The sequence below is a fragment of the Mus musculus genome, chromosome 5 (genome assembly GCF_000001635.26).
Source record: "Mus musculus strain C57BL/6J chromosome 5, GRCm38.p6 C57BL/6J".
Taxonomy (NCBI): domain Eukaryota; kingdom Metazoa; phylum Chordata; class Mammalia; order Rodentia; family Muridae; genus Mus; species Mus musculus.
In genome coordinates, this window is record NC_000071.6 from 120,972,057 (window position 1) to 120,989,456 (window position 17,400).

The following is a 17,400-nucleotide window of genomic DNA, read 5'->3' on the forward strand; positions in this document are numbered from 1 at the left end:
ACAGACACATCCAATCACTTCAGCAGTCGAGTGAGGAGGAAGGCCCCTAAGAGCCAGCTGGGGAAACTGAGGCAGAGTCCTCCCTCACTGAGAGCTTTGGGTTCCACAGTGGACATTCCAGATAGCAGAACCTCTTCTACAGTCTCACTGGCTCCACATCCCGTGCCCTACCTGGCTTTCATCTGATTCCCTTCTGGGGAGGTGGAGGAAGAGCAGGAAGGAAAGCATGGTGTGGTATGAAGCTTTGAAGACACAAATAGCATCGGGCTTGCCTCTGGAGATGCTGCCTGTGGGGGGGGGGGGGTTGGCTGCTGGGATGAAGGAAGCACAGCCTGCCTAGACCTCCAGGGCAGCCCTCCCCGCTCCAGGAAGCCAGGGAGAAAACACGCCAGCTCAGCAAAGGTATATCTGCCAGCCCAAATTTGGCCCAGGATTCCTGGAAGCCTCTCAACTCTCCTTCCGGGGAAGCCAGGGGCTGCTGGGACTCCAGAACTTGCCAAAACTGGAGTGTCCTAGCAGCACGGGTGCAGACCAAAAGCATCAGTAAGTTAAAAAAAAAAAGCCTCTTGCTTCAAAAACTAAACCATCCATTGGATGGCTACTATTTGCTGAACGTGTGCTATCACATGGATATTTATTCACCCAAGAATGTCATCTCTATTTTGCACATGAGGAATCTGAGGCAGACTGGGCTCAGGGAGGTAAATTCTCATGCTCTAGTTCCACCAATGAACTCCAAGCTCTCTAAGCCCAGAGTGTGGGTCCCTACACTGGGTCCACCTCGGCTGCCACCACATGATACCTGCCTGCCACGTGCCCGTTGCCAGAGTAACTTTAGAGCAGCGGTTCTCAACCTGTGGGCTGTGTCCTCTTTGGGAGTCAACACTTTCACGGGGGTTGCCTAAGACCATCGGAATATGCAGGCATTTACATGATTTTTCAAAGCAGTAGCAAAATTACAGCTATGAAGTAGCAATTAAAATAATTGTGTAGTTGGGGATCACCAGAACATGAGGAACTGTTTTAAAGGGTTGAAATGTCATGAAGGTGGAGAACGATTGGTTAATAGTTTACTCTGGGGTGTATTCTTGTATATTCTCCTTCACCTATTTATAGGAGGCACAGTATTGCTTTGATACATACATCATATACATATACATATACATATACATATACATATACATATACATATACATATACATATACATATACATATCCTGTCATGATCAGGGGGAGCCTACCCAATGCGTTCCTGTTCCATGGCTTCCATCTTCTCTGCCCGAGCAATCACTCTGTTGATGATCTCCTTCTCCTCGTCTGTCAGTTCTTCCTGCTTCCTCTGCCTGTCGGTCTGTGCTCCAGGATGGACGGACCATCCTGCCTGCAGCCTGCAAGGCAGAGGAGAAGGCATGAGGCAGGTCAGAAATCCCAGCGGTCAGGACAGAGACCCAGGGAAAACCGGGGCTGAACTTCTGCAGGGGGCCTCACTGACCCAGAGACTCTGGGTAGAATGACGTCTGTGAGCCCCAGCTGCTCTATCTGAACAATGTATCAACATTGTATCATTCCTTTATGCCACTCTCCTGCATCTCAGTAAGTGCCCTGGACCACGCAAGTGAAAAGGAGTTAGAAACCAAGATACTTCCAGAAAGACCCTAAACCCTTTCCACCCATTCCTGCATATACACACAGCAGCAGCAGGGGACAGAGTCAGGCCCCCAAGGATGGCCTGACCCCGAGACATTTTGTTTGGGATATATGGGATACATGAGCCCATGTAGCTCAAACTGGCTTCAAGCTCTCTATGAGGCTGACGGGGACAGTGAACCACTGGCTCTCCTTGCTTTACGTTCTGAGCACAGGGGTAACCACTAGGAGATGCCATTACAGGGTTTGGGGGAGGGAGTTCTTCATATTAAACCAGTTGTTAAATAGGGTTATAGGCACATCTTCATAAGGATAATTTACTAGGTTTCCAGCCATGAAAGGCTTGGGAAACACTTGGGCTTCTACTCTGTGCATTTCCCCTGCCCCACCTGTTCTGAGACAGTGTCTCATATAGCCAAACAGGCCTTGAACTAGCTAAGCAGCAGAGGCTGACTGAATGCCCGACTCTCCTTGCCTCCAGGTCTCAAGTGCTGGGATGCACCACCACACCCAGTTTGTGTGGTCATGGGATCAAGCCCTGGGTTTTACACATGGTGGGCAAGCATTCCCTCAGCTGAGCTATGCCCCCAGCCTCCTTCATCCCCCTTTTAAAAAGAAACACAGACAGAGCAAACATGTCCAGATCCCCAACTTCAGTCCCCACAACATCCCTGTCCCCATCCCTCTTTCCTGGTAAGAGGCTGAGGTGGTGTGAAGGGAGGACCTGCTGGGAGCACTTAGTGCTGTGTTCATGTAAAGCACTGCCTGCCCTCTTATTCTGTGCTATCTGTGACACAGGGCTAAATAGCCAATGTGCTTCCCTACTTTGCTAGGTCCCTACCAGACCTACGGCTAACAGTCCTTGCTCCCCAACCACTGAATTGCTCAATTTAATCATCCAACGCCTTCACTGAGGACATTTGCCCTTATCCTGACCCTCCCACCAGGCCCCTCCCGCCAAGCCACACACACCCAGCACACCACTTCCACTGTGCCCTTCTTCTGTGCTCCTCACCAGGCTCCGCCCATCCATGAGGCCCCACCCACCACGCCAGAAGCCCTCCTTTCCTCCAAGTACTAACAGGAGCAACAGCACACCATCTCCTGCTGCCCAGGCTCAAATTCTCCATCACGTTCCAGCTGAAGCCATCCTTAAATAATGCTCTTGGTATCTGTTCATTCCCATCCCCCACGAAGCTGCAGGGACCTCTAATCGCTATTGTGCCCTGGTGCTCAGATCAGTATCTGAGAACACAGGCACACAGAGACCTGGACCAGAACCCAATCTCTTGTGAACAAGAAGGATGCTAAACTCTCCTTCTATTAGTGGTCCACAGGGAGATTGAAGCAAGCCATGCCCTACCCCCAAGTCTAGGCACCACAAGAAGCTGTCCCCAAAGGTGAAAAGCTCCTAGGATCCTGAGGACACTGGGGGTTCAAAGTCTGTGTTCACTTAGTCTCATCTCAGGCTCTGGGATACCCTGATATTGGCCAATTTCTTAGGAATTTTTGTAAAAGTCTGAGGAAGGACTCCTAAATGTAAGAAACCTTAGGTCCCTCCAGGTTGCGCCAAGATCTCAGAGGCGAGCTGAGAGCGAGGGAAGGGAGGAAAGAGAGAGAGGGTGCTGGAAGAGAGGCCAGCCTGAGGTATCTTCCCCAAGGACACAGAGGCTCCTGGCTCTTCCTGAAGTGCCCAGCCATCCCCCAGGCCGGTGGCTTTCTGTGGGGATAGCCGTGTTTCTGCCTACCCAATCCTTCCTTTTTCCAACTATCTCTCTTCCTTGATTGCTCCTGGGGTCCTGGTTTTAGTTGCTTTTCTCATCGGTGTGATAGTTGGCAAGACGCAGTTTGAGAAAGGGCTCATTTAGGAAAAGCATTAGGAAGAATGTCCTGTGATATCCCCGGTCCCATGACATCCCCGGTCACGTGACCTCCTCGGGCAGTAGAGAAATATGAGCACTGTCCACCAGCTCTCCATTTCGTGCGATCCCTTTGATGTGGGTTGCTGCTGCCCACATTTGGTACAGGTCTTCCCATGTCAACTGACCGAATCTCACATTGCTCCTCAGGGATGCTCAGAAGGTCTTCAGGCTGATTCTAGATCTCGCTGTCAAGCTGACAAGCAATATGAACCTCCATGCTAGCCCTACCCCACCCCCACCCCCTCCATGCCTTTCCTGCCTTTACAAAGCAATTCCACTTCAAACTCAGGAAACATCCCTGACTTGGCGCCCAGTGCAGACTGCCCCACCCCACCCCACCCCCGCCCCAAGGACGTGTTCTCCAGTTCAGCCTGGTCTCTGGCACCTTCCATCAGTGCGCCTCCCCCTCCCACCTGGGTCTCCCACCACACAACCCACTGGGCTTGTGGTCCCACCTACCAGGACCTCAAGAAACTGCACAAATGTGACTTCAGAGGCAGGAATGAGCAATGTCCCTCAGGACGCAAACAGGAAGACCACCTGCCTCCCTCTGTAGACTGCAGGGAGCAGAAGGTGGCTGGCAGCTGCCATTCCCTCTGAATCTTCCTTCTATATCCTCTCTCGGATGCATAGTTGACACACAGCTCAGCTGGTGTTTGGAAATGCCCTCATGGGTCTCAGTGGGAGCCCACAGGCCTCCTGTGGATTACATATTTTCACTTGAAGAGCAATCACTGGGAAATGAGCCTGGCTTTTCAACCAAGCCCCTTTACTCCCTGGGAACAGAATGGCCCCCTGGGTTGTGAAGCCTAGTAGACATAGGGACCTTGGGACAACACAGTGGAGCCTCTACAACAGGATTCCAATGAAGTGTCCGTAAGACCAGGATCCAGTGCTCTGATCTCAGTTTGAGGACTTTGTTTTATGTTGCTTACTTTCTTGACAGGGTCTCAGGCATCCCAGGCTGGTCTTGAGCTTTCTATGTAGTTGAGGATGACCTTGAGGCAGGCGGATTTCTGAGTTCGAGGCCAGCCTGGTCTACAGGGTGAGTTCCAGGACAGCCAGGGCTACACAGAGAAACACTGTCTCGGAAAACAAAAAAACAAAACAAACAAACAAAAACAAAACAGACCTTGAATTCCTGACCCTCCTGAGTGCTGAGTTACAGTGTGGCCTATCGTACCCCGTGTATGAGGTGCTGGGGATCAAACCTGGGGCCACGTGTGTGCCAGGCAAGCACCCTACCAGGGATCTTGCTAAAAGCCAATGCTGGAGACGGAAGCACTGTCATCCATGGGACAAGTTACACACAGGACCATGTCCCATCCAGGAAGTGCCCTGGAGGGCCCGTCTCACCTCTGCCGGCTGCATCCTTGGAGAAAGCAGGTTTCCAGGTGACCCAGCCTGAGATTAAGTGGCAAGAACTTGAGGATAGAGTGTTTACTTCAGTGGGTTATTTACAACTTGGAGATAACAGGGGTATCTGCAAATGGGGACCACTGAGTAAGATGCTGTAATATGTTTTGTCACATGGCAGAAGCTAGCTGATACACACACTAGCAATGAGAGAACCGGTCAAGGGACCCACGGGACTCCCTCCCTCCCTTTCCAGATTAGTGGTATTTGAAGTCGTAGCTGTATAAAGTTCACTGTGAATACTCTTGACCATTTGAGGTCTGTACCCAGCTATCTTCCCAGTGCTCTCAAATAGTTAGCTCTTAAAATATTTTTCAAAGAAAACCCTGCTGCTAATGGAAGCAGAAAGATCATCACTATTGCATGTTCAGTTCCTGGATGTAGGACGCTTCGGGAGAGGGACCGAGGATGTAAGCTAGAGACAGCATGGTCGGGAATCCACATAAATAGCTCCTGCCACATCTGTCCTTGAAAGTGGAAGGTCACTGCCACCAAAGCTCGCAGCAGGAGGCTCTAGACAACCGGAGATGGGTGACCCTACTGAAAGTGCCACCCATGTCTGTCCCTGAAACACACAGAGGACACCTCACCTCGGTCCAACCCACCTGCATTCATGTCATGCCCACACTCGTCACGTGGCTGCCAGATGTCTCTACTAGTACTTGATGGCTCCCCTAAGGTATGAAATGATGGAAGTGCAGTCTGGGTGCTGGGGTCCTTCCCTCCCTCCATTCCCTGGGGTGCCCACACTGAAGATGTCTAGAGGGCATCTTTGTAGGTAAGTGGGGGGATTTTAACAAAGGTACCAGGAAGGCTGAGCTGAGAGACACTTTCCCCTATGATCTGCAAGGACCCTCTGCATGGACTTCAGCCTAGCCATACCAAAGCAGATACGGCAGGCTGCCATGGTCACCACTGTCCTCAAAGGCCAGCCATCTGCCCCCTCAGCACCTCTGACACTCTATGCTCCTTCACATGCAGATCCTGCCTGAAACCACTTCCCATCTGGATCTTGTCTCCCTCATAGGATGCCCAGTCCTTACCTGACCTCCTGCTTACATCCATCTTCCTCTAGAAAGCTCCCCCATCATGGTCCCCAAGTCTGGACTACATAATATTCTTCAGGGTCCCTCAGCTGTATGTTCCTTATCTGGGAGAGTGTATTCATTGAATAGAGGTTGTTTGTAGACATCACTCATATTTGGGCTACGCATATGTCTCAGGTGCTTAACATGACAGATGGTATATAGTAGGTACTTGGTAATTTTCTTTTTCTTGAGATGGGGGTCTCACTATATAGTCCTAGAACTCAGTCTGTAGAACAGACTGGATTTGAACTCACAGAGATCCACCTGCAGTACTGGGTACTGGGTACCTGAGTACTGGGATTAAAGGCGTGCACCAACGCCACCTGACAAAATTCTTTAACAAAAGGAGGGAAGAAGGGAGGAATAGGAGGGGAAGAGAAAAGAAAGAGAAGGAGGGAGGGAGAGATGGGAGGGCAAGGAGAGAGAACAAACTCTTTCCCTTCCAACCTTTGTTACCAGGAAGCTTCTATGAGTTTTGAGGCGCTGTAGAGTCATGACCGCGTTGATGTCCAACCTATGATTTGTTTGTTTCTTTTTTTGTTTTGTTTTGTTTTGTTTGTCTTTAAGTTGTTTAAGGGGCTGGAGAGATGACTTAGCTCTGGCTGCTTGTACAAAAACCAAGGTTCAGTTCCCAGCACCCAAATAGCTGCTCACCACCCCCCACCCATACCTCTAGTTTCAGGGGATCTAGAAACCTCTCCTCTGATCTTCACATGTTCCTATATACACACGATGCACAGTCATTAATAAATAGATATTAAATTGTTAATTAGCAGGCAAAGCAATGGGTTTCACTGCAGTGTTCCCATGTGATTATAACTTCACTGTCTTGACTCTCTTCCCAGCTGCCCTCCTTACCCCATCTTTCCTCCCACTGGCACCTTTCTCTTCCCAAATAGTCCTCCCTTCTATCACAGCATGTGTCCTCCATCAGCCTCCCTCCCTCCCTACTCATCCCTGAACATTCTCCAGCTCCCCAACCCCCACGGTTCCCATCCACTTTGTAGCACACATGCCTATACACTTCAGTCTACATTCCACGTGTGAGAGGTGACACACACCATTGGTCCCTCTCAGCCCAGAAATCTCACCCATCATTAATCTGGCAGCTAAGGAGACCAGCCAACTAAGGAGACCACTGAGTGCCCACATGTTCCCATTGGGCATGTGGATAAACTGAGGCAGAGCGAGAAGGCTGGGGTCTCTCTGGTAGGTGTTATCTGTGCCCAGCAATTCTTCAGAGGATCCCAAGGGTATGATTATTTGAGAAGGAAAAGGCTGACTGACAGAAATACTCAAGCCTGTTTGCTCCCCCACTACAGCCACAACAGGAAGTCTACGTGATGATTGACACCTCCACCTAACCACTGATGCTTTACAATTTACATTTGGACACCCCCCCCCCCACACACACACACACTGATAGAGAAGGACAAGCAGAGGATACATAAGGTTATAGTGATGGTAAGTATTAGCATCCTACCATTTAAGGATGACAATGACGTACTACAGTGTCTGCAAGCGTCTGTCACTGAGGGTGGAGCTGCCTGGCATCCTTAGTACAAGAATCTAATTCAGTGCACAAATGCAATGATTGAAGCCAGACTCTGGGAGCTAAGGGGGCATTGCACAGGAGTCAGGGTGACCTCCAGAAAGAGTCAGCTGGGAGGTGGGCCCTAGACCACCCAACAGCACTGCCCCAATTGCTACAGCTTTGGTCTGAATAGCACTGACCAGAGGTATGGTTCTAGCAAAACTGTAGGAACAGACACAGGGCTGCCACGCAAGGCCCCAAACACTACCCAGAATCGTCTGTGGGCTTGCCTCAGAAGCACATCCCATCTTCTTCCAAGATGGGATTTCCTCCCTAGAAAAACACACTTTTTTTTGCATATATATGTAAAATTGGCTCATCCCCTTCCTTACCAGCTCACCACATTACTCAGGAAAAGAGTCAAAACTCAACTGCTAAGAAAATGGAAATGGTGTGAAGTACTTACTGTTCCTTGTCACTGGGGCACGCCAAGCAAGAGGAGAGAGAGAAAATAAGAGATGTTATATAAGAATTCTCAGGGCCCTAAGGCAGCAGTTAAGAGTGTGTACTTTAAAGGGGACCAGAGTTCACTTCCCAGAATCCTTGTCAGCATGATCATAGCAGGCTATGGCTCCAGCTCCAGGAGAAGTGCTGCCCTCTTCTGGCCACTGTGGGTACTCCACTCATACATGCATATACATACAGAGACATACACACATAATTAAAAATAAATCTTTTTTTTTAAATTCTCCAGTCACACCCACATCGTTCAGATACAATGTCATAGTTTTGATTCTGATAGCCTACTTTCAGTTTTCTCCTCCTCCTCCTCCTTTTACTTTTCTTCTTCTTCTTCTTCTTCTTCTTCTTCTTCTTCTTCTTCTTCTTCTTCTTCTTCTTCTTCTTCCTCCTCCTCCTCCTCCTCCTCCTCCTCCTCCTCCTCCTCCTTCTTCTTCTCTCTCTCTCTCTCTCTCTCTCTCTCTCTCTCTCGTCATTATATTTCACTAATTTGCTTTGAGCCAAGGTCTCAAATGTACCTCAGATGGCCTTAACTTCACAGCAATCCCCCTGCCTCTGCTTCCCAGGTGCTGGGGTTACAGAGGTGCTCCTCTGTACATTGGATTTATTTAATGTCACACCTAAACCATGGCCACCTCTGGGTAGAGCTACAAAATGGCATCTGGAAGTAGAGATCAAGCAGGGCAATTCACTAACAAGCCTACGTGGAGGAGCCCTCCTCCCCACTCCCCCTTCCATGTTTCCTAGCCTGAGATAGAGATTCGTGTGAATATACATAACATACAGTCAAAGATGCCTTGAACCCCTAATCTTTCTACCTCTACCTGCTCAATGCTGGGGTCACAGGTGTGCACACACCATATTTATTCAGCTCTGGGAATCGAACCCAGGGCCTTGTGTATGCTGGGCAAGCACTCTACCAACTGAGCCACATGCCCGACCCATTTATATATGTAAATAATGTTTTTATGTAACACTAAGTGAAGTTATTCAATGGAAGTCTGATTTTCCTCAACTTGGGCTGTGTGTACACACACGGTGTATTTCACACAGTGTGGATCCTGTTGACGATTCCTGAACAGCCGAGTATGTCCTGTCCTGTGTAGAGGTGAAAGCCTGTCTATTTTAGAACGGATACCCACATTTCGCAACCACAGGCAGGTGGCGACCTGTCTTTGTACCTCGGTTTCCACTTCGCATCCCTGGCACTGTCTGCCAGGCCAACTGTCTAGCGGCACCAGCATCTCTGTGAGCCTCCTCACTATGCTCCAGTTCTGGCAGGAACAGGTGCGTGTATTCTTTCCCACAATGCACTGGGGCCCACAGACAGGATGACTAGGTTCCAGGATGCTGCTGAGCTAGAAGGGGTTTCAGAACATTGCAAAAGCAGGCATTCTCTTTGGTTAGGTAACAGGTGGTGACGATTCAATTCTCCCTTACCCAGAGGAAGGTATGAACAGTCACGTTCCTCCTGCGTCGAGCTGTGGTGCAAAGCTCAACGGTGTGCGCTATGGCCGCAGTTCAGCCATTATTGAATAATGGCTGGAGGAAATGGAGCAGTGAGCAGCGGTTCAGAGCACCAAGATGCATCATGGGAGTACAGGGGTGGTTAATGAAGCCACGTCTAGACTGCTAGAGTAATTCTGATTTAATTGCCAGGCAAATTGTTTGGCTGCCTATCAACGAAAGTAAATTCTGATGGATGGGGTTTTAATTAACTGGTGCTTCTTAAATAAAATAAATAGTTTGCTCTGTCCACCCTCTGGCCAACTATTTATCTCACAGAGACACACTTTTTTGGAGAGTGGGATATTATTTATAAAGTAAGTTTATCCAAGATGATGTGTGTGTGTGTGTGTGTGTGTGTGTGTGTGTGTGTTTGGGGGGGGGTGCTTGGGAAGGTATCGTGCTGAGGGGATCACTCAAGAGTTCTATAGTGTCCATGAGAGGATACAACTCAGGGGACAGGGGAAGGCTGTAAGTGGACCCAGGGAACAGTTAGAGGACTTTACATTTCTTTATTCTTATTTTCATTTTATATGTATAGGTGTTTGGCCTGCATGCATGTATGTGCACCACATGAATGCCTGGTTATGGGGAGCCCAGAAGAGGCCACTGGGCTCTCCTGGAGGTAGAGTGACAAATGGTTGTGAGTTGCCACATGTGTGCTGCATATATAACCCAGGTCCCAGATGAAGGAATTTTGTTTTAGAACATATGGGTAGATCAAAACACTCTTCCCAGGATTTAACCAAGTCTTAAACAAATCAATTAAAGTCATTTAAAGAAAAGATAAGGTCTCCTGTAGGCTACCTGGCTCCAGACTCCAACGATAGCTGAGGATGAACTGAATTTATGACTCTCCTGCCTCCACCACCCAAGTGCTGGGATTATAGCAATTCGGGCACAAGAGCCTCATGCTTGATGGGCTACATCTAACACCTGAGCTGTGCTTTCAATGGCAGCTCAGGGATCGTTAGAAAGAACAGGGTTTTTCTTCAACTAATTCATTTCAACACAAACAGACAAAACAGATTTCAACACAATGTAAAATGTTTTCCCTCCTGAAGAGTTTGTTATGAAAAAAGAAAACCTAACTCCCAGCCTGGGGGAAAATATAAAATTCTGGAACAAAGGGATTTAACCTGAATAGCAAGTTTATGGAAAGGAGATAAGTGGCCTGCTATTAAAAAATACACAAAGGGGGTAGGTGAGATGGCTCAGCAGGTAAGAGCACTGACTGCTCTTCTGAAGGTCCTGAGTTCAAATCCCAGCAACCACATGGTGGCTCACAACCACCCGTAATGGAATCTGACGCCCTCTTCTGGTGCATCTGAAGACAGCTACAGTGTACTTACTTATAATAATAAATAAATAAAAACCTTTTAAACACACACACACACACACACACAAAGATGGGGGTGGAGAGATCTGTGGTTAGGAGCACCAGGCTGCTCAGGAGCAGGGGACCAAGGTTCAGTTCTCAGAACTGACATAGAAAGTCATAAACATCTGGAACTCCAGTTCAGGGTGCTCTTGTGCCATCTTCTGGCCTCTATGGGTACTGCATCCATGTATATGCAGCCACCACATACCCACACAGACACACAGTTCAACCAGGGATACAGAGTGAGACCTTGTCTAAGAATAATCTTAATTACAAATATTTATACTTATTGTTATTATGAATAATGTCACTGCGGGGGACAATCTGTAGGACAGTAAACAGCAGACTTGGATAGTTAAGGCCTTCAGACAGTTGTGTATGGCAAATGCTTATCAATACTCTCAGTCATTGTAACTAACTAGAATGCCAACATGAACCACATTCAGAGCTTGGGACATGCTGAGACAGCCTTCCACGTAGTGTTCACAGTACCCAGGGATAATAAGTCAATGGCAGAGAGTATCAACCTGTCATAATGTCATTTAAACATGATTGATTTTAAGTACTCATCATCATATGTGTAATAAATTGTGATTGTAAATTCACATCAATTAATTTTTGATTATGGCCATGGTCAGTAACTGGCTTGCAAAGGTCCTGAAACTGCAGTGCCAAGGGAGAACAGCACACCCCCGAATCGGAAGTGATTACTCGAGGTCAAAGACATAAAACCTAGACTCAAAGCTCATCAAAGACTTGGGCTGCATTCATAACACACCTAAAACATCAGCACTTAAGAAGCTGAGGCAGGAGGATTAGGAGTTCAAGGCCAGCCTGGGCTAGGTAGTGAGCTCCTGTCTCAAAACTAAAACAAGGAGGAAAAAAATGATCAGAAAACAGGAGACTTAAAGAACCAGGAAAATACTAAAAATAATGGAAAGCAACCATCAGAAACAAAGTAACTTAAAGTCCTAAAAATGTAACAGAGTGGTTTAAAGAAGTAGTGTGCCTTAAAATATCTCAAGCTGGGAATCTTAGGCCTCCCTAAGTGCTAGGCACAACACTTACATTGTTTCATCTAATTATCTGTTTTTGCTAGAGTCTCCTTCAACTTGCAACATTGTTTCTTTTAATTGTCTTGTTTTGCTACAATCTAGAGTAGGTAATCCTGGCAATGTTTCTTTTTGTTCTCTATTTTTCCTGCAGCCTATAGCCAGGTGTAACAGTTTCTTTTGAAACTGGTCTCTCTCAACAGCCCACTTTTGCTACAGTATAAGGGAGATGATAATGACATTGTTTCAAAAAGAATAAATATGATTTATTTGTATAATTACCTTTTGCTTGCCTGGAAAGTGTGTAATATCTACTGCATCCTCTAGTGAAAATTTCCTCTTTAATAAAAGTGAGTGAGCTATTAGTAAATCAAGTTAAAAAAAAAAAAGACAGCAATGGGGGCATTGTGCAAATAAGGGGGAAAATGTGATGGTATGGCCATATGACCAAGAACAGTCTTCTGCTCAATAAGATTTGACCTTAGGGGCTGGAGAGATGGCTCACTGGTCCTGAATTCAGTTCTCAGCAACCACATGATGGCTCACAACCATCTGTAATGGGGATCCGATGCTCTCTTCTGGTGTGTCTGAAGACAGTGACAGTGTACTCACATACATGAAATAAATAAGTAAAGCTTTTTTTTTAAGTGACCTTAATTCAAAATCTCTTCTGCATTATTTTCTTTTTAATTCTTTCTCTGGGGAGTGGGATTGTAGATATTTTTGAGATTATATTTTAATTACATTTTTCCCTTACCTTTCCTCTGTCCAAACTCTCCTGCTTTCCTTTAAATTCATGACCTCCTTTTTCATCGATTGTTATTGCTTACACACACCTGTGCACACACATGTGCACATGCACACACACAGAGCCATGAACAGCAGCCATATACATATATATATATCCAGTGATGATCTTTAGTGCTGGAAAACCAATTGGCGTGCTCTTCCCTGGGGAGAACCCCCCCCCCCCAACTCCTGGGCATCCTCAGGTGCCTGAAGTTCTTCATGTAGGGTTAAGGCCTCACGAACTTTTCTCTGTCTAGCTTGGCATATTCAGAAAATTACAACCCATCAAAATGAGGCATTATGGAGCCCAGTGTCCATGGCTACATCTACAAAACACTCCCATACCCCAGGCTCAGTGAACATTGCAGAAGAGGGAACAGAAAGGTTATAAAAGCCAGAGGAGCAGGCAGCTTTCTGTGAGAGTGCGTCTCCTAGTGATGTCACAAGCTACACCCCAAAGGGCTCACCAACATGACTATGTCAACATGAGCTGAACACGGGTGACATGAATGAACACGCCAAACTGGATGGAGGCAAAAACCTACTCAATAAGAGGGGAACCATGCCTAGTACTGGAAACCTAGCCAACTACTCAGTACTAGTGAGATTGCCATTACTGATGAGAATCTATGGCCATTAGTTTGCTAAGCCAGAAAAATCCCTAGCAATAATTTATAAACATTAGTCCTTCTGCCCCCAGATAAGTATAGTCCTCACCCCTCATCAAGGAAGCTTCTTTTTGCACCAGATGGAGACTATTACAGAAAACCCTTCTGCATTCTTTGGGCCAGCAGTGGCTAGCAGCAAATAGCCCCCTTCCCTCCACCTCTGTGACACATACTTCATTAAAATAATCTTGTCCCCAACTAGGAACTTGAACCTGATGGTGTCTTTAAAATTCTGTCCAACAGAGCCACCACACTGAGGCATAGAGGACAGAGATGCTGTCTCTAACCAGAGCCCATGGGGCTGGGTGGGTAATATAGATACCCATGGTAGGCTCCCTATTAGAGACACAATAGGGAATGGTGGGGAGTATGGAAAATTGAGAAGCTTATGCCATAAAACCCACCATGGGAATGGGACGCTAGGGAGCTGGCCCTGCAGGTTAACTATTTCTCACATAAGTGTGAGGCTTGCAGTTCAGATCCAGAAAGCCAGGCAAGGGAGACGCCTGTAATCTCAGCACTTGGGGGCCAGGGATGGGCTTCCCAAACAAGCTACTAGCAAGAACCAGTGAGTACTAGGTTCAGTAAGAGACCCTGCCTCAGTCAGAGTTGGGAATGATCAAGAAAGATATCCAAAGTCAACTTTGAGCCTCACATGCATGCATATACACATACATATGCATGCCCATGCACCCATACATGCAACACACACACACACACACACACACACACACACACACACACACACTCCTAGCCCAGGGAAGGGAACCAACCCATGCCTTTTTTTTCTTTCAAGTGTAGACACTCAGGATTGCCCACTAGCTCAAAAGAGCTATTCCCAGGGCTGCCCCGACTTACTTTGACTGCAGAGGGCCATCACCAGGGTACATCCATCGGTTCACCACAGTGTCAGTCATGGTGGAAGGCTGGCACACCTGCAAAACAGCCACCCAAGACAGTTAGCCAATCATCTGACCACTCTTATGAACCCCAACTCTAGGGCCACCCATGTGGAGACACAGAAGAGGGAGGGAGCTTGACCTAGCATCTCCACTGTCTATGAAACTTGCACACCTAAGGGACAGTGTCCCCTGGTGATCACAGCCACCTAGTGGAGAGAGATGGGGCAGTGTGCTTTCTGTCCGTTGCTGACACGTGTTCCTATAGTGCTCCTGTCAGAGGGAATATTACAGGCTTTTAAGGAAGTGATGGTCATTGAGGACTCATCCTTGAAGACAAATGAAGGACCTTGGTTCTGTGATCTCTGTTTCTTAGCTGTGGTATGAGTGGCTTGCTCTGGCATTAGGATGTGCCAGTCATACCAAAGAGCACTGCAATGGGGACATCCAGTCTTTGACATGCGTCTCCAGACTCATGAACACAAAAGAACCTTTCTTCACTTCACACATAGCCAGTGACATGGACTTTTGTTACATGACTCAAACCTCTCTGAATCTACTCTGTCCAGGATCAGTTTACCCTATGCACATCATCAGGATGTGAAAAAACACATATCACAGCTTGTCGAAGACCTCCACAGTCAGGAGCTGGGTGGGAGACCATTGGCACCTCTGGGGATCCAACATTCAAAACCATACAAAATGGAGGTGACTCCAAGTTCACCATCCCATGGGCGGCCACTTGTCCTCGGTAATGACCTGATATGCACTGTCTGGCCTCGGGAATGACAGATACACTTGCTCATCGTGGGTGGCCCTTGAGGGAGCTGTGCTAAAAGAAAGAAGCTGCCCTTCAACTCTCCGCCTCTGGCAGTCTGCCCAAATGCCACCTCTCCCAAGAGGGAGCCTCCACTGGCCACACTAAGCCCCTCCCCCAGCCCTCTTTCTTCAGGTTAGCATGGCATGTGATTCGTCTGCTTGCTGTCTCTGCACCTAGTCAGTAAGAGCGATGAGTTCCAGAATCAGGGATGGATTTGTTCAAGCGCAGTTCCTCGGTGCACAAGGGGCCAGCTTTATGGACCTATGAAGCAAGCATCTGACTGGACCATCTATGGAAGGATCTCATGCTCCCATACGAACATCTGCAGGTGACACAGACCCCGTACGCTCAAAGTCTTGGGATTGTTCATGCGTTTTGAATGAGGGGTCCAGAAACTCTTACTTTGCAATCAGTCTTGCATGTGGTACATAGGTGGTGCTCAATAAGTGCCCATATGGATCACAGAGGTTGGTGAGCACACAGATGTGTGAAACATCAGAGCCAGCCTGACGTCATAACCTTGTGGACTATGCTACTCTATATAGTCTGCCTGCTAGTGTTCAAATCCCAGAACATCCCACTATGGGGCTCCACCTCCATGTGTCCCTCCATCTCCAAGTCAGCATCCATTGCTAAGGACTAGTGAGTCCTACATCCCAGAATCTTCTTGGTCTTCTGTGGCTTGAAGATAAATAGAAAAAAAAAAGTTCAAAGCTCATTTAAGTTAAGAGCCACAGTAGTGTCACCTAGAGCCAACTTAGTTCAAAACTATAGCCAACTTCTGTGTCCCGCAGTGGCTATGCGTGTCTGTGTGTGTCTGTTGTGTGTGTATGCGCGCGAGAGTGTATGCACATATTCATATAAGTCAGAGCTTCTCAGGAGCTGCGTACTGGTTTTTTTATTGGCAGGGAACTTGCCAATTCAGCTAGGCTGGCTGGTTAGCGAGCCCCAGGCATCTGCCGGCCACCCTCTCTCCACTGCTCTGGTTAAAGACTGTCTTTTTACATGAACTCTGGGGGTCGAACTCAGGCCCTAATGCTGTGTGGCAAACACTTCACTAACTGAGCCATCTTCCTAGTCCTTATACACCTCTTATTTAGTACTTTGTGGGGGAAGAGCCCCCCAGCTTTCCTTCCAGATGGCTCCTTCCTCAGTATCCACCAGTAAGGCTCAGATGGGGTTCACCTAGTTCTGTCCTTAGAAGCAGGCCTACAGCCTACTTCTGGTCAATCAGAGGCTGGTATCAGTCCCCGGTCTGTGATTGGCTCAGGATCAGCACATGACCTGAGCTGAGCCAATGGAAACTCTGCTGGAACTCTGTGGGTGGTGCTGGTAGGACAGCTTCTGCCTTGCATGGAAAGCCTAGTGCTTGGGGTTAGAGGAACATTCCAGGGGAACCGTGAACAGGCATGATGGGCGGTGCTGGATCCAGCCATGCCTGAACCAATATTTGCCATTTTGGCTATCCTAAGCCAACGACTCCCACATTTGTCTCCTCAGCGTCCTATGTCACCTGGAGCAAAGGGGATCCCAAAGGCAACCAGAACTGAGTGAGCCATTAGTCCTCACCCAGACCACAGTAAGTCCTCTGCCTGCCCACTAGGCTCTGCCATCAGATGCATCCTCCCCGAAGCCTTTAGGGACCCTGCACTGGCAATTAAAATTCAGCGACAATAAACAACACTAATTAAAAGCAAAACTAAGCACTTAATAAGACAAATGAGGTGGCGGTATTAAAAGTCAGGATGAACAAGCTGGCATTAATTAAAACCAAAGACAAATGCCTTCCCCCCTTTTTAAAACCTGTGTGTGTGTGTGTGTGTGTGTGTGTGTGTGCGTGTGTGTGCTGTGCATGTGTGTGTGTGTTTCTTTAAAAAGGTTTGAATTATGCTGATATTCTAAATGATTTGGGCAGCCATGCCAGCACTGATGAGTGAGGATAAGTGTGGGGTGTCCCCAGAAAGTGATGGCTTGGTCTTGAAGTGGAAAAAATAGGATATACACCTCATAATGGAGGGAGGGAAGAAGGGGGAGCTATGGCTCAGTGTCATAGGGCATGGGGACGTTGGGCAATGAGAGGTTTGGTGAATATGGATCCTGGGGTGGGAAGAAGACAGGGCTGAAGGTCGTTCTGCTGTTTCCGAGGGAGGTCCCCTTGG

At 47.7% G+C, this 17,400-nt stretch overlaps 1 protein-coding gene across 7 annotated transcripts in view; it reads right to left on the reverse strand.

The window, feature by feature from the left end:
• Rph3a (rabphilin 3A) overlaps window positions 1–17,400 on the reverse strand; it is a 69,618-nt gene that overhangs the window by 31,558 nt on the left and 20,660 nt on the right. For 6 of the 7 annotated variants that reach the window (XM_011248186.3, NM_001302344.1, XM_011248185.3 and 3 more), the window contains 3 exons: window positions 14,381–14,457; window positions 8,074–8,085; window positions 1,242–1,388 (listed from right to left, as the gene is read on the reverse strand). In XM_011248186.3, coding sequence (XP_011246488.1) covers window positions 1,242–1,388; window positions 8,074–8,085; window positions 14,381–14,439 — 218 coding nt within the window. In that variant the 5' untranslated portion in view covers window positions 14,440–14,457. The remainder of the gene's footprint in view (window positions 1–1,241; window positions 1,389–8,073; window positions 8,086–14,380; window positions 14,458–17,400) is intronic. The other variant, XM_011248188.3, reaches the window with a different exon arrangement.